At 31.3% G+C, this 17,961-nt stretch overlaps 2 protein-coding genes and 1 long non-coding RNA gene across 4 annotated transcripts in view; 2 read left to right on the top strand and 1 right to left on the bottom strand.

Annotated features, from left to right (window-relative positions):
- LOC142222112 (uncharacterized) overlaps positions 1–11,758 on the top strand; it is a 28,859-nt gene extending 17,101 nt beyond the window's left edge. The window contains exon 5 of the mRNA XM_075292073.1: positions 11,484–11,758. Within this exon, the coding sequence (XP_075148188.1) occupies positions 11,484–11,497 (14 nt within the window). The 3' untranslated portion in view covers positions 11,498–11,758. The remainder of the gene's footprint in view (positions 1–11,483) is intronic.
- Positions 210–15,531, bottom strand: Rm62 (ATP-dependent RNA helicase Rm62). 2 transcript variants are annotated; one of them, XM_075292070.1, is made up of 5 exons: positions 14,944–15,525; positions 7,760–8,899; positions 7,273–7,511; positions 3,679–3,857; positions 210–900 (listed from the first exon to the last, which is right to left on the bottom strand). In XM_075292070.1, the coding sequence occupies exons 1-5, from the start codon at positions 15,411–15,413 to the stop codon at positions 604–606; spliced, it is 2,325 nt and encodes a 774-aa protein (XP_075148185.1). In that variant the 5' UTR covers positions 15,414–15,525; the 3' UTR covers positions 210–603. The 2 variants fall into 2 exon arrangements, 1 of the variants encoding a protein (XP_075148185.1); XR_012718259.1 differs by lacking the exon at positions 210–900 and adding an exon at positions 4,225–6,168 and having other exon boundaries at positions 3,740–3,857; positions 14,944–15,531.
- A 499-nt stretch (positions 15,532–16,030) lies between these two features.
- Positions 16,031–16,471, top strand: LOC142222110 (uncharacterized). Its single transcript, XR_012718258.1, has 2 exons — positions 16,031–16,201; positions 16,269–16,471. It is a non-coding gene; the product is annotated as an uncharacterized LOC142222110 (long non-coding RNA).
- The last annotated feature ends 1,490 nt before the right edge of the window (positions 16,472–17,961 follow it).

The raw sequence follows: 17,961 nt of genomic DNA, 5'->3' as shown, positions 1-17,961 counted from the left end.
TTTTAAGACTTGGTGCATGGTGAAGATTGATATTTATGTGAATGCTATAATTTTCTTTTGCTGAATAACTTCGTTAAAATTGTCTGTATCTGCTTGTATACATTATTGAATAGTAATGCAATATGACAAATTACGATTACAATAAGCTAATATTTTGTTTTGTTCTTGGGGTCAGAGGATCGGGGAGTATCACAAAAAATGCATATTCATTTGTTTTCTTTTTGTTGGTTTATTAACTTCCGAACAAATTCATAGAAGTAGTTTTCCTTTTCTACGGATATTTTTTATATTAAAAAAATTATAATTTATACTTATTTCTCTTTCATGTCCAATGAATACATGAGATTTTGTTTTTCCTATAAAAAGCCTCAATGTCTTATTCCATTTAAGGAAATGATAGATTAGGTTGATAGTATTATGGTTTTGTTTGCTTGTAAATTGTGTATATATATATAGATGTATGGAATCTGGATACGTGTTTGTTTAAAGTTTTCTTATTTTGTTAAAATGAGAAACAAATGATTTAGTTATTAAAAATAAAAGTAAATACTAAAATTATTTTAATATTAATTGCTTATAAACTAATTTTTTGTATTGATGTGTTTAATCAAATCGCGTATGTCTTGTATTGCTGCCGCCGCCGGATCCTCCGCCGCGGTTATAGTCATTGCCACCGCCATAGCCATTTCGGGCATTGTCTCCTCCACCATAGCCATTTCTACCACTGTCTCCTCCACCATAGCCATTGCTTCGTCCACCGAAACCACGTCCGCCGCCACCTCCTCCCATAGATCCCTTTTTGAAGGTACCATTGTACCGGGAAGAGTTACCATAGCGAGAACGTCCGCCACCATCAAAACGGCTATTGCGAACCATGCTCTCTAGTGCGGGGTTGATTTCCTACAAATAAAAAAAAAAAAAAAAAACAAATATGCAATTAAAGATTTTGTAATTTATTAACGAAAGAAACACATAGAATTTGGCAAAAAAATATATATATTGATATATACAGTGAAACCTCTCAAACTAGGACACACTGAAAAGCGGACACCTATCAAGAAGTGAGAGGTGTCAAGAGTGAGACGACTGATATACTACCCTAATGAATCCGCCGATTTTAAAATTTTTCAGATTTTTGTTGAGATCCGAGAGAAATGTGTAGAAAATTTTCTCAAAATGTTATTTCTATAATTTTGTCAAAATGTTATTTCTATAGAAAATTTTGCCAAAATTTTATTTCTATATGAAATTTTGTCAAAATTTTATTTATATATAGTACATTTTGTCTAAATTTTATTTCTATAGAAAATTTTCTCAAAATTTTATTTCTATAGAAAATGTTGTCAAAATTTTATTTCTATAGAAAATTTAGTCAAAATTTTATTTCGAATTTTTTTTCAAAATTTTATTTCTATAGAAAATTGTGTCAAAATTTTAGTTCTACAGAAAATTTTGTCAACATTTTATTTATATAGTAAATTTTGTCAAAATTTTATTTCTATAGAAAATTTTGTCAAAATTTTATTTCTATAGAAAATTTTGTCAAAATTTTATTTCTATAGAAAATTTAGTCACAATTTTATTTCTACAGAAAATTTTGTCAAAATTTTATTTCTATAGAAAATGTCAAAACTTTATTTTTATAGAAAATTTTGTCAAAATTTTATTTCTATAGAAAATTTTGTCAAAATGTTATTTCTTGTTGATGTTTTTTGATTTCAGCTTAAAACCATGCATTGACTAAACTACAAGTGTAGCTTAACCAACAGAGGAAAAGAATGTTTGTCAAATTTATTTGGGCAAAGCCCTATAGACTGCAAGATGGTTGGATGGACGCACGTTTCGGAATTACCACATTCCTCATCAGCATCCTCTACTTGCAGCAAAACTATCAACCAATTATCAGAATAAATTCAGACAGTTCATTAAACACAACAATGAACCACACTTGAACCTTCCGAAAAAACGTTTTGCATGATAGCCGGCTTATGCCGAAATAAATTCGTACAAACATATCTCTTTTCCTATGCCACTGTCAAATCATCGATTTGAGTGCAGTTGGCCGGGTTTATTTTGAGCGTGCTTCCTCTTTATTTTTTCATTCGTTTTGTTTTGTTAAAATTTTCTTCCTGAGGGTTCACTGTTTTTTCAGTGTAAAAAATGTCTTTTATATTTCTATAGAAAATTTTGTCAAAATTTTATTTATATAGAAAATTTTGTCAAAATTTTATTCCTATAGAAAACGTTGTCAAAATGGTATTTCTTCTGTAGGAACTTTGTCAAAAATTTGAGCAAAGCCCAAATACAATAATACATCCAACCATCTTGCAATCTATAGGGCTTTGCCCAAATAAATTTGACATTCTTTTCCTCTGTTGGTTAAACTACACTTGTAGTTTAGTCAATGCATGGTTTTAAGCTGAAATCAAAAAACAACAACAATGCTTAAAGAACAAAACAAAACGAAAATTTTATTTCTATAGAAAATTGTCAAAATTTTTTTTCTATAGAAAATTTGTCAAAATTTTATTTCTATAGAAAAAATGTCAAATTTTTTTCTATAGAAAATGTTGTCAAAATTTTATTTCTATAGAAAATGTCAAAATTTTATTTCTATAGAAAATTTTGTCAAAATTTTATTTCGATAGAAAATTTAGTCAAAATTTTATTTCTATAGATAATTTTGTCAAAATTTTTTTCTATAGAAAATTTGTCAGAATTTTATTTCTATAGAAAATGTTGTCAAAATTTTATTTCTATAGAAAATTTTGTCAAAATTTTATTTCTATAGAAAATTTTTTCAATTTTTTTTTCTATAGAAAATGTTGTCAAAATGTTATTTCTATAGAAAATTTTGGCAAAATTTTATTTCTATAAAAATTTTTGTCAAAATTTTATTTCTATAGAAAATTTTGTCAAAATTTTATTTCTATAGAAAATTTTGTCAAAATTTTATTTCTATAGAAAATGTCAAAATTTTATTTCTATAGAAAATGTTGTCAAAATGTTATTTCTATAGAAAATTTTGGCAAAATTTTTTTTTCTATAGAAAATGTCAAAATTTTATTTCTATAGAAAATTTTGTCAACATTTTATTTCTATAGAAAATTTTGTCAACATTTTATTTCTATAGAAAATTTTTTCAAAAATTTTTTTTCTATAGAAAATGTCAAAATTTTATTTCTATAGAAAATGTCAAAATGTTATTTCTATAGAAAATTTTGGCAATTTTTTTTTTTCTATAGAAAATGTTGTCAAAATTTTATTTCTATAGAAAATGTCAAAATTTTATTTCTATAGAAAATTTTGTCAACATTTTATTTCTATAGAAAATTTTGTCAACATTTTATTTCTATAGAAAATTTTTTCAAAAATTTTTTTTCTATAGAAAATGTCAAAATGTTATTTCTATAGAAAATTTTGGCAAAATTTTATTTCTATAAAAAATGTTGTCAAAATTTTATTTCTATAGAAAATTTTGGCAAAATTTTATTTCTATAAAAAATTCTGTCAAAATTTTATTTCGATAGAAAATTTTGTCAAAATTTTATTTCTATAGAAAATTTTGTCAAAATTTATTATACATTCAACTGCATAGTATTTACAATATGACTTGGTAAAACATATTCAAATGTTATAAAAATAATTTACGTGGGAATTTGTAAAAAAAAATCTTACCTGATTAGCTTCTCTTAGCACATCGACTAAGGCCTTAGATTGCTTTGAGTTGTTACGTGTGAAGAAAGCATATGAAGTACCAGTGGTATTTGAGCGTCCAGTACGACCAATGCGATGAATATAATCTTCCGAGGATTGTGGATAGTCAAAGTTTATAACATACTTAATGCCATCAACGTCTGTAGGATTTGGAGTTGGTGAAAAAAATTAAGTAAAAAATTTAAAATTAATGAAAATTACAATAAATGTTCTAGAGTGTTTTTAGGTAAAAAGATTATGCATGTCTCATAGAGAAGAGATAGTATACAAAACCATGACTTTTTTGCAGTTCTTTTTTTATTCTCCCCTTAAAACAGAAAAAAAACAATACAATACAATTCTCGACTACTCTAACTCTGAGGGGGGTTAGAATTTTGAAAAGCTTTATATTATAAACTATTATCAGTAGGAGGGTTTTACATAAAAAAATTAACAATAACAATTTTGGCATTTACTTTTATCGAAAATGTAATTAAAATTTAATTTGAATTTAAAAAAGTAATTTACCTTATTACGATATTTTGATTCAAATAGGGCAAACTCTTCGCCAACCACGTCGTATTATAGGCAGTGTGGATAAACGGCACATTAGACGACGTAGTAATTAGAAGAGCCTGTAGTAAAACAACAAACTTGAATGGCATTTGGAAGGAAAAACTAAGCGGTGCCCACACTCAATCAAGAGAGCTTTTTTAGTTTTTACGAAATTTGTATTAGTAAAGGTTGGGCTGTTTTTCTGTTTGTTTGTTTGAATACTAGACACACATGATCAGCAGGTATAGTTAATAGAATTTGTTACATTTTGATTCCTAGGATATTTTTTTTTGTAGTTGGTTGTTTTTGTACAATCATCGATCGGTAGACGATATTTCAAAAGACACCAAAGCCCATTACTTGACTCTGTTTCAACACACAACATCCATACCATGTAGTAGTTGGTTGCGTGCGTTTCTCTAGTAGTGTGTTCAAAGGCTCCAGCATCCATTGTGTACAGAGGAACAGGCATCCTTAACTAGAAGTACATTGTGTGTGTGTATGCATTCACTTCCTAAAAACAAGCTACATTACTGCTGACTGGTTATTTGTTTCAGTTTAGAGGAAATCAGTGATTCTTGTTTTGTGTCCTTAGATAGTAGTGAACCTTGGTATAACTGTTGTTGGTCTTAATGCAGGATGGATTATAGATGGACGTACTCGGCTGTAAAGGGGGGGACGTAAAACCAAATGATGAGGTCTGCCGTCATTTGATGTCCTTAATAAACAGCTTTTCAACATTTGTTATACGATTCCACACATACTTGGGATACGTCTCTGCAACTTTGTAACACATTTTTCATACTTCTTTGCTTTCCTTGACAAAACCAAACCATCACCAGTTACAATGATCCAGCTTAGAATACATACACATATTTGCTTTTTTGTGATTTTTTTAAAAATTAAGAAATATTAAAGATTTACTTAATAGATGCCTGCGCTTATCCAACTGTATCCGGAGAGCATTCGTTAGGGTGGAGGACAAGTTGCACATGTAATTGGTTCAAAAAAAAAGATGAAACCAACCACCAACATCACCCAGGAAAACATGAGGCAATATTGACTGTGACAGACTGACTGCATGACTTTTGAGTGAACACCACCTGTGGAATGCAATCTCCGCTGTTGAAGAAAATTATGCTGCTGCTGCTGCACGTGTGTCCCCGTATTATTTTAGTACATATACATTTTTATTACAACTCTATTATTAAGTATGCTTTTCAATTTTCATTACTGTTACTTTATAAAGATTATTGTATGTTTGTATTTTAAAAGTATGTATTTCTTTTTGTTGTTGGTCTTCCTCAACACCAATTTGTGCTCCCAAATTTAACAGCAGAGGCCTCTTTTATGCACAATTATGCTTGCTTGATGATAGGGATATATGACGACTCTAGTATTTTTTTTATCATTTACACGCGTATTACGCTCAAGGTGGCGGTATATTTTTTTTTTCATACTTTTGCTGTGATGTCATGCGCTAGGGCCACGCTCAGTTATAGTAATTGACCAGGACAACCACATTTACTTGCGTGTGATAACCAAAGCGTAACCATAATTTCTATGGGCAAATATACCTCCTCCTTTTAGTTAGACGTGTGTGCTGTGGAGCGGTGGTGAGACGGTTGCACGACATACCCTTTTTTCCAATGGCCATTGTGGTAAAAAAGTGTTGCCGCTTCTCCGTTGCCGCCGCTTTTCATATTGCAATGCATTTCAATACAACGAACAAATGAACGAACGAGCATGTTCACGAACCGACTCGATAGATATACCAGCGAGTATTACTGAGATTTCTCTTGGCAATATTCTTTAAATAATTATCCATTCAATCATTTCAATACATATATATCTCAGATATTTTCTATCAGATTTTTAGCTGACATTTTATCCCCACCATGCAATTATTTATGGCCTCTGTAAACGAAATAAAAAAGAGAGTTGGGAAGAGACAAAAACAGTGTTGATGACACACAGGTTGGACAGGGGTAAGAAGGAGGGAAAGGAAAAATACCATAAGTATTAATTAAGTCATGTATAAATCTTGTAAAAAAACTTACAATCTAAATTTTGAGATAGAAATGTGTGTTTATCTTTTGTTTTAGATTAGGTGTAAGTATGATGTAAAGAAGTTGTTTCCAGACGTGTGTTTTAGTGTGAATATATAGATGTTGTTGTATGTGAGAATGTTTTGTTTTTGTAGATTAGTGCGCCTCAATAATTAGCCAAGACACGAAATACTACGCTAATATGTTAGAATTGCATACTACAGCCCCATACAAAATGAAATTTCCTGAATTTTAAATGTATACTTGACAAGTATGTATTCCACAGTTATATCAAAAACAATAATTATCAATTTATTATATATCAATGTCTTGGCCGATATAATAGTACTTCGGTACTAAGTGTTAAAAAAATATTTCCATCTCTTTTTATTTTGTACCCAAAACATAATCTTATTATTAGCAGTATTTTTAATAATATTTTTTTGTTTAATTTTGAAAAAATTGACTGAAATATTATCGCATCAAATCCAATAATTGTTTTTATTGAAAAAATAATAATGGAAGGTGTTGCTTTGGAAAATCGGCAAATATGTTAAAATTTTTTAGTTTATACAACCTCTTCTATTAAAAAAAGTTTTAATGAATAGTGTAAATAGTTTTTTAAAGTGGTCGTCATATATTATCTTCTGAATTGGAACCAGACAGGTATTCAGTCTGCTTTAGTTGGTATAATTAAGATACATACTTTCAAATTTGATTCGCTATTCCTTTTCCCCTCTATCCTTCTTTTAATATAACGGTAGACATTATTTTGCAATACAATTTAATTTGCATTAATTTATATGCATTCAATGAATATCAATTACGCATTTAAAATTCATTCATTTCAATTTCGGACCAAAATGATTTGTATGAAAGATGACGACAAGAGTTGATGGATAATGTGTATTGATAGTTGATGCAAACTGGGTTTCGTTTACTTCAATATAAGAGAAATTCCGAAATAACTTACCCAAGCCACGGGCGGCAACATCAGTGGCTACCAAAATATTTGATTTGCCAGAGCGGAATTCACGCAATACGAAATCACGTTCAGATTGTGATTTGTCACCGTGGATAGCACCGCATCGTACACCGAAACTACGAATGAAACGTACCAAGTGATCGACACGGCGTTTTGTTTCAACGAAAATGATAATTTTGCCGGGATTTTCGCTAGTGTCATAAATTTCCGAAAGTAAAGCTTTAAGTCTGGAAAGAGAAAATGAAAATTGTAAATAATTAATCAAGGTCTTGCATTAATGTTATTAATGCATTAATGTTATTAATGTTATTATTAATCACAGCATAAAAAAAATTTGCTGCCATGCTAATTTGTCTCAAGCTTTTTACGAATCGGTTCAAAATTATCAAGCTAGCGGACGAAATGTCAGTGTCATCATGTATAAATGACAATGTTTTTTTTTCAAATGAGCAATATTGAAACTATTTGTACTTACTTTTCTTCTTTGTCATTTTCCTCACATACATCGATAACTTGACGAATGTTATGGTTTGCTGATAATTCCAGTGAGCCAATATTAATTTGCATATAATTGCCGAGGAAATCTTCAGCCAATTGTTTCACTTCTTTGGGCCAAGTAGCAGACCACATAAGAGTCTGACGATCGGGGCGGATTTGTGAGATAATTTTACGGATTTGAGGTTCAAAACCCATATCCAACATACGATCGGCTTCATCCAAAACCAAGTATGTGCAGCGTTTCAAATTTGTTGCACCGGCTGCCAAGAAATCTATCAAACGACCGGGTGTGGCAATAACAATTTCGCAACCACGTTGAAGATCACGCATTTGTCCGCCTTTTGGCGCACCGCCAAATACGCAAGTGTTGCGTACATATGATGACGATCCAAATTCGGTGGCAACTTGTTGGATTTGTTGGGCTAATTCACGAGTGGGAGCTAAAACTAAGGCAATGGGCCCATCACCTCGTTGCAAAGGCTGTTGATTGTTGATGTGCACAATAGCAGGTAAGATATAGCCCAAAGTCTTGCCGGATCCAGTCTTAGCGATACCAACCAAATTATTACCACTCATGGCAATGGGCCAACCCTGGGCTTGAATGGGAGTGGGTGCTTTGTAGCCTTGGCGACGGATTTCTTTTGTGACGTAATCGGGGAAGTAAGCTTCGCTGAAGTCTTGTATAGGATTGGGAGCAGTGCCACGAATGGTTATTTCATGTTCTTCGCGATAGCGTTGCACTTCGCCATACGAACGGTTAGCCACAACGGGATGCTCTTTGTAGAAATCTTTTTTGAATGGGGTCAAATTTGTGAAATCCATGGGACGAATAGATAGATCTTGGCTATTGCCACCACCACCGCCTCCACGACGATCACCACCGCCGAATCCAGATCCGCCACCTCCAAAGCCGCCACCACCACCGAAACCACGACCACCGCGATCATTGCCACGACCACCTTTTTCTACACGTCCTCGGCTTACTCCATGGAAATCGCCTCCGCCACGTCCACCACCAGATGAACGGCTGCCATAGCGATCTCCATCTCCTCCACGTCCGCCACGATCATCACGGCCTCCGCGGCTGCCGCTACCATAAGTTCTGTCATGAGGTGCCCTGAAAAAAAAAATACAAATATTTGTTATAACTTAGCTTATGATGGATGGTTAAATGATAGGAAAATCGTTCGTGCCTTAATTTCACTGCATTTTTGCGGCGGTGAATTGAAGGCATTTTATTCTATTCCGTGTTGAAAATAAAAGCAAACAATATGAAAATATTCTTTGCGGTGAAAAAGCAACATTCAAGTTCGAAACACAAACTCAGAGTAAAAATCAAAAAGAATTATCAGTTGCCTAAATACTTTCTAAGAAATTATAAAATAAAATAACTATATTCATAAGCATATGGTAAATTGAACATCCTTTGCCTTTTGAATGTTTACAATTTGATTTTGATTTGTTTGCATGCTAAATAGCTGTTTAAGTTAAATTTATAAATTATATGCCAGGTGTTCAGGGCTTTTCGCTTCATCTTATCTACTTCTGTGGTTGACATTTTTGTAAAGCACCCAAAAAAGTTTACAATTCCACCACCCAAGATATGAATTTGACAAAGACATCCACAATAATGGATGCATACATATGGCTCCTAGAGCTTGTTGTTGTTTTGTCGCGTGTTTTCCCCATATGAAAATGATTAGCTTTCGTTTTCTGACATGTATTTTTAAATTAGGGGCAATATAAATAATTGTTAACATGCAATAGACATTTTCATTAGCATTAATAATGGGAAAGTGGTGTTCCTTTATTGAAGATTATATGAAAATTCGGAAAAAAAGACAACACAATATCATCTAAATGGAAATGCTGTACCGGTATCGGTGAAAAACGATTGGTCCTACACAGAAAAAAATTTCAAGAAAATTTTTCCAATTAAAATATTAAATGAGTTTTAAAAAATATTCAATTAAAAATTTAATTGATTGAACAGAATTTTTAATTGAAATAAAAATCAATCACAAAAATTAATAGTATCAACTAATTTTTTAATTGGATCAATTAATTTTTGACTTTCAATTAATTTTTTAATTGATGATATCATTTCTGTGATTGAAGACATTTCAATTAAAAAATTAATTGGATCAATTAATTTCGTGATTGAATCAGAAAAAAAATTTTTGTGCGTATGTTATTTGTGTCGAAAAATAAACTTCTTGCTCTAGGCTCCAAATATAAGCTCATACTAAATATGAGATACACTCGAGCATTCGGTAGAGTTTTCAAGCTTCTTAAGATGTACTTCATGCATGCTTCAGTCGTATTTAAATTTTTGTCAAATGTTAACAAGCTCTGATCATTTGTTATCAATCCATGTTATATCTTATGTTTTATGTAGTATGTTTTTCAAAACGTTTAAATTATATTCCTATATGTAAAGCTAAAAATTGTCTCTTCAGGAATGTTTTGTTAGGGCTTGTTTTTTTTTTCAAGCATTTTTCGTTGTATTTCAGCCAAAGCATTCAAAACCAGACATATCAACTGTTCAAAACAAAACCAAATCCAAACTGTTGGTCTTTTTTAAACATTTTTAAGATTAGGAGTCTATTATTAACATGATAAGTTTATAATCAATCCTATCCAACATCGAAAATAGTTAAGTCGTAACGAAACAATTTAAATGGATTACTCATGAAGTATTTCCTCGCTTGGGAGCCATTAACGTTTATTTTGTTTAATGTCCTATATAGCGATAATATATTAAAAAATAATTCTCAATCGGAAAACTGTTTGAGCCCATTACATTTCATAATAGAAAAAAAATAAGTAAAGCAATTCAATTTACTAAAATTTTTGTAGATTAAAATAAAAAATGGCAGCAATAATATAATAAATAGTTGCATTCCTTTTCTTCGGATTTTTTTCGGATAATATCTAGTGAGTACTAAAAGGGAGCATCATTTTGACAATGATATTCTAAAAAATGTTCTAATATTACTAGTTTTGGGTCTTGAAGAACGCTTTCTAGTAAACTAGTAGAATTTGTAACTAGTAGTAGGTAAAGGAATACAACTCTAATAAATAATGGATATAAATTGTATATTTCTAAAAACAAAACATCCAGGTAATATTGGAATATATGGTAAAATAAAATATTTAGAAAATGTTTGCATGTGATATTTTTAAATAGACATATGTTTTGTACAATCAGTCTCTTACCACATTTTGTGCCGCTACGAAAAGCTTTTAGAACTCGTTTCACCCCACCGCAAAAGTAAACGTAGAGATTCTATGATTTGTTTTTAAAATTTGTAATAACTAGCTGCAATGTCATCCGATTATTCAAACTCTGGGTAGTGTTATTGAAAGAGGCATTTCAATTCGAAAATAAACTAATATTAATTATTATGAGTGGCCAAGTGTATCCCAGTCTTTTGTTATACAGAGAGAAATAAAGTAATAAAGTATACCATTTACATATGTATTTATAAGTAACGTGACGTTAAAAATGTCGCCATAAAATTCTTTTATTATTGAAAGTTTATGAAATAATGTAGAAACCTAGAACTAAGCTAAAAAAAATGTCGCCATAAAAATTCTTTTATTATTGAAAGTTTATGAAACCTAGAACTAAACTAGGTATTAATTATGAGACAATTTTAACTAATTTGATACTGTTTTTCTCTATATTTTTCTTTTAGGTGGCATCCAATAATGACAATTGTACAGCTTTTATAAGAATATATGAAGGTAATGAAATAAATATGAAAGCAGCGAAATTTAAACAATCACGAATAAACAAAACAATGGCGAATTACGATAAAAGTTTCAGCTTGCAGTTGGCACCTAATTGACAGTCCTCTTTTTGTGTAAAATTAATCATTGTAATTTTTAACACTGTTCTTATAGAAACATTTTTGTTGAATGTGATACTATGTTTTACTGAACGATAATCCAATAAAAATTTTAAAGAAAAGATTTTGTGAATATATCATATTATTTCCGAGTGTCTGGTAAGTAAATTGTTGTAAGACCACGATTGGGGTTTCAAATAAAAATGTATGGCTCTCGAAGAAGCAACAATGGGAACAAAGAAGATCGATTTCTTTAATAACTAAGCGTACATGCTTTAGTTTTTTTTTTTTTTCAAATCACGTACCATTACAATGTTTGTGGGAAAGATCGCATTTCAACTCGACTTGACAAATGCCTTAAACTTAACTACATTCTGATAAGATATTCACATAAATTTATTGAATCCCGCCAATACTTTTAAATACCTTATGAAGACAAACTACCAGGTCCACAATTAGACCTTAGATTAGATATGAAGAATATTAAAAATGTGAGGTTGTATATCTTCATATACGAAAAAATTAATAGAAGATTTTATAGAATCTGCCTTCTGTCCGATTCATCAGATCCTATTCCATATAAATAGTATGCATTAACCACTTCTGGGATTGACTAGGATCAAAAGATATCAAATTAGAAAAACTTTTTACGCTTTTTAAAAAAAGGGATGTAAAATTTCACCAACGGATTAAACCCCCTATAAAATCTTCATATAGGTTAATCTCAGATAATCTAAAGAAGGTTGTCGCAAAATGTACATGCATCAAATTAACCAACCGCAAGAGTAAAATGACAGACACAATGTCCGGTCAGCGTATCAAATCGTAGAGATACCTGGGCAACAAATTATAGCGAATTTCTTGTATATATACACATATCTTTATGCGAAAGTTAGCACAATGATAGACTTCATGGTCTCTTTACATAAAACAATCAGCCTCATCATTTGGCAAAAGCTACAAAAAGAGAAAAACTTGATTCGACATCTACAAATAGACACTATTATCTCGTGTCTGTCACAAGAGATCTACTACACACAACGAGTTCATGCATTGAACAACGACAAAAATTGAAACGTGTCGAGTTGGCAAAAAGTTATTAACAGACTGTTCCGATGAAATACTGTCGTTTAATGCAAAATAAAAAAAAGAACCATAAGAAATTTGTAGGTATACAGAAAGCAAGTAAAAAAATAAAAACGACGAAGAAAATGGGGGAAGAAGAAAGTAAATTAATAAAAGTATGAAACCACGAGGCAATCAATTGCAAAAAAAAAAAAAAAACACAACACAACAACAGCAACAACCATATCTACTAGTGGTGGTAGTTGATCAGAGTTGCCATATAAATCTTTTTCGGATTTATTTTGATCGCAACTAGTCAGAATTTTACTAAGCAAATCTTTTTTTCTGACAGGGTAGTTGTGCTAACGCTGTTACACGACAGCAGAGGTGGAAGCAAGTACATTCACCCCATATCAACTGGTCAAGATTACGTTACACAATTGAAATCAATAAATTATGCCAATTCAATACTAGTTCCGTCCCTTTCCTTTTATCGTTCCACAGCTCCCTTTCTTATCTAATATCACTTTCCCCCTTGGCCATTTGGTTGACACCATCAGATACACAGAAAAAAATTTCACGAAAATTTTTCCAATTAAAATCTTAATTGAGTTTTAAAAAATATTCAATTAAAAATTTAATTGAATCAACAAATTTTTTAATTGAAATAAAAATCAATCACACAAATTAATAGTATCAATTAATTTTTTAATTGGATCAATTAATTTTTTAATTGACTGTCAATTAATTTTTTAATTGATACTATCATTTCTGTGATTGAAGACATTTCAATTCAGAAAAAAATTTTTTTGTGTGTAGTCAGTCAACAGTGGAAGCTTCGTCAAAGGAACTAAATGGAATGATATAACTACACTAGTTCCTCTGATGGAATGGAACGATATTGTCCAAGAATAATCTGGACAAATAGTAATGTGAAGTAAAATTAAGAATAAAACTTATTCTTCCAAACAAATTCACGCCCTTCAAAGTAATCTCCTCCCCATGAAATATTCATACGATAAAGTTGTTTTCAATCCTCGAAACATGTTAAATAATCCCTTTCTTGTATATATTTTAGCGCATTCTTGTTTTATATTTATCTTCTCAAGCGACTCGGAAACGCGTGGTCTCTTTTTATGTTTTGGGAATAGCTAGACGTCACACGGAGCCCAATCAGGCGAACAATATTGATTGCATTTTGGGCGAACTCTAAGGATTATTTTGCCCACATTACATTAGTATATGCAGAGATTAGTATATGCAGATCATGTATTACTTATTAGTAAAAAAAAAAAACATTTTGAAATGTTTGGTTGAAAGCAATCGTGATGCAATGATTAGAACGACCACTTTGCATACAAATGCTGATGGCGTTCGTCCAAACACAAAAACTTTGTTTCTCCCAGTAATGCTGGTGACATTTCGTTGTCTCTAGGCTTTGTCCCAAGTCATCATGGTAATACCAAAAGTATATCCTTTTCTGTTAAAATATATGCCCTTCATTCGGATTTTTACGCTCTATTGAATTGTAGTAGTTTGGGATTTTTTTAGAAATATGTTGTGTATTGGAAATTGCATTCAAAAACAAGATTAATATATGCTATTCACAAGGAGTAGTAATTACTTCATATGATTTATTTCCTGTTTATTGAAATGATAAAATTTTAAAAGTCAACAATGACCAAAGGCACGTTTCTTATGAATCTCCACGATATGCATACATTTATGTACTCATGGCAACACTGGAGCTGCTGAACGCAGCAAAATTCTATCCAACACATATTTAATTATTGACGTCAGCTTTTATTAGCAATGAATACATATAAATGTGTTTATCTCAAACAGGTAGTTAAGATTTTCAAGAACATTTTTGTTTCTAATATTCCCAATTGTTAAAACAATTCATCTACTACCTAAAAGATATGCTATCACACAGGCAGGGGTGGTGGTACTTTTCATATGTTGGTTAACCCCGCGCGCCCTTAAACATACATAAAGAGGAAGATTGACGATTAAAACATTCAGCTACCAACTCAGCCATGTATAGCGCAAACAAATTTGGTGTAGAGAAAAACATGACAAAAGCGAATAAGGGAGAGATGTATAAATGAAAGAAGCATTTCAAAATGGATGACGAAAATCAGGTGTAGAGAAGTATAAATGTATGCGTATTTCAGCTAATCTATTTTTCATACATATGGTTTTAAAAAGAACATATTGAAGGATTTTTTTAAGTACTTACATTTTATCAATTTTGAATTCTTCTTCGTCCGAGTCTTCGAATAAAGTTTGTTGTCTAGAATTTGAATCCTTCCTTTTGGATGTTGCGAAGTTCAATGATGAGGTCAGCTGCTTTTCCCTGGAATTAGTAGTATGGTCCGCTTCCTTGAAATTTGATTCCTCTGTTTGTATAACACTAGAGCGATGAAATTCTCGTTGGCGAGTTTTGGAAAGGTGATGCTGCTCTAGGTTTTGTCCTAAGCGGTTACTAAATCCTAAATGTTGTTGGGGATATGTTGGAAAAGCTGCGATAGTTTTTCTGTTGGTCGACGAAAAAAGAAAATGGCGTCTTTGAGTAAAATTATTCACCGACAATGTGGTTTTATGTGTTTCTGGTGAAATCAGAAAATTTTTAACACAACATGCGGTCCGCAATTTCGCGTTATCTTTGCACGAGTTTTTCGTTAATAAAGGCACAATTATTTTAAACATAATTATTCTCCTTTTTTGACTAGACTATGTACAGTAATTTTACTATTATATATACATATGTATATCACACAAAATTTTCTCAATCACTAGTGGAAAAAAACCAACAACTAACTCGTGCACTCAACGCGAAACAGCTACAAACGTTCTTACCTAACCTCGTCCAAAAGTGGAATGACGCATGGCGAGTTGCAGACAACGATGTCGACCCTTTGGTTTTCTAAGGACGCCGTTAACTGTCATATTATGACAATGGGAAAAAAAGGTAATGAAGTATGATAACACGAAGTACCAAGTTGCTACTTTGAGTTGCCAATTGGCATTTTAAATATTGCCAATTGAATATTATTACTTTAATTAATAATTCGAAAGATTCGGTAAATGTTTGTAAATAAAATCGTATGCAATAGTAGGGTTCCCCATTATTTTTAAATTGAATTTGCATAGATAATGGGGTTTAACCACAAGGTAACCATCTATGCTAACATTTATTAACATTTGCTTTAAAGGCCGGTACTATGTTCATTCCCTGCCAGCATTTCAAAGTTCCATTTCATCTTCATCGCTACCACAGACTCGTAAATGTCACTACAACCATCCTACTGTGATGGGGGGCAGCATATCATAAAGTACAAAATGTACTTCATACATGTATTTTGCCTTCACTACTTTTACAAAAGCCATTTTATTTTTTGTGAAACGCCAAGCGCAACCAGCTTGTTATATTTTATTTAAATAAAAACGAAAATAAAGTTCTGAAAACATAGATTTTACGCTTAAAATTGTGAAAGGTATATTGGTGAACAATTTTTGATTTTCCAAATGGAATAAAGTGATTGTTTTTCAAATATTTTACAGACACGCTGCCTCCATCGAATAAAAACACTGGCTGATAGACGCTGCAACATGTAACTCGCTACTTGTAACTCAACATCATCATTAATGCCAAAAATTCTGTTAAATGTAATGTGATAGTGGTATAAATGTTATATTTTTAAGAATTTGTAAATGTTTAATCAAATTAATAAATATCTAAACAAACGTGTTTTACTCGACCACAATGATACTTTTACAACTATCTTAAAATGAACTTTTTCTGATTGTTTGGAGGGTCCCTTATTGGCGTCGTTCTAAATTGATCTATAAAGGCACCTAATAATTGCACTCATGCGAAACATTTTTGTAGTAACTTGGCGTGGTACAACTTCTCAATAGTGACGGCGCTTTTCCGACGAGTTTTTGATGTCGTATATGATTGTTTTCGACGTAGTGGGGATTCTCAAAAGAGTCCCCAAATTCAAAAAATGTTGGCAGGGTTCTTGCGAAAAATGTTTATGGAAACCATTATTTCGCACATAGAAAGCGGCGTTTTTTAGGTAGCTTGGAGCGCTATTTTACAGGGAGCGATATTGGATTAAGTTGGTGGTTGTTGCTTGTTTTTACAAAATAACATTTTATTTTTCCTTGGGCAATTGATCTGCTATTCCTTTGATCCTTTGTATAGTTTCGGAATAAAAATATGGTCAGTGTTTGTTTTATAAACCCGCACAAATAGTTTTTAATAAATAAATTATTTCTTAATTCACATTGCAAATGGCGCCGTGCTATAAACGTCAGTTTTTCAACACGAAAAAACAAAGTATCACAAATGGAAAAAATTTCCCAAATTGTTCGCATTTTTTGGTTTTGTATGGAGTTTCAACGCGAAAACCGAACAGAGTACCGGCCTTAAGGTGGGTATTAAGTTCGAGTTTAGCCGCTAAAATCGCCAATTTTTCACGATTACTTTTCGCTAATAATTCATTATAAATTCCATTTTTTAATTAAATTAGCATCAATGAGGAATAATTTTATATTGTTTTTACTGATTTGTTTTTGATTTTAGCGGCTAAACTCGAACTTAATACCCACCTTTAAATGTGGGTGTCACCGTTAATCTGGGGATTTGTAATATTTCTCTAAATTGCGTAAGGTCAAATTATTATATTAGAGCGTTGTTTACTATGCATATATTTTAAAAGCGCTCCATATAAGCGTGTTTCAAAAGTATAAACATAAAAACATACAATTTAGACCTTTGTAGATTTACTAATTCGATATTTACTTTATTAAATATGATGCTACTGGCGATATAGTATTTTCTATAGAAAATTTTGTCATTAACTTTCAAAAATTCTGAAACCTCTTCTCATTAATTGGCTTGTTTTTTTTTAGTACTGGATAACCAAGAAATCAAAGTGCTTGTTTATCCAGGCCATTTAAAAACTATGACAGGGAACAAGTAAAGCTGAGTACTATGTTCCGTTCAAGCTGAAACCCAGCTTTTTACTTTTCTTAATTAATTAATTTAGAAATATAAAATGATTATCAATCAATTCATTGGATCTTTTCCATCCATTATTTGATAAGACTTGATAAAAATATAATAGTCTTAATAAATATTTTTGTACTTTTAATTTATTGTTTTGGTGCAAAAACCGAACATAGTACTCACCTTAAAATAGCACATTTTTCATGTATGAAGGTGTGTACTATATATTCAAAATTATAA

This window comes from Haematobia irritans, chromosome 1 (genome assembly GCF_050003625.1).
Source record: "Haematobia irritans isolate KBUSLIRL chromosome 1, ASM5000362v1, whole genome shotgun sequence".
Lineage (NCBI taxonomy): Eukaryota > Metazoa > Arthropoda > Insecta > Diptera > Muscidae > Haematobia > Haematobia irritans.
The sequence above is the reverse complement of the archived record's forward strand: the minus strand, read 5'-3'. Positions and strand labels throughout refer to the sequence as shown.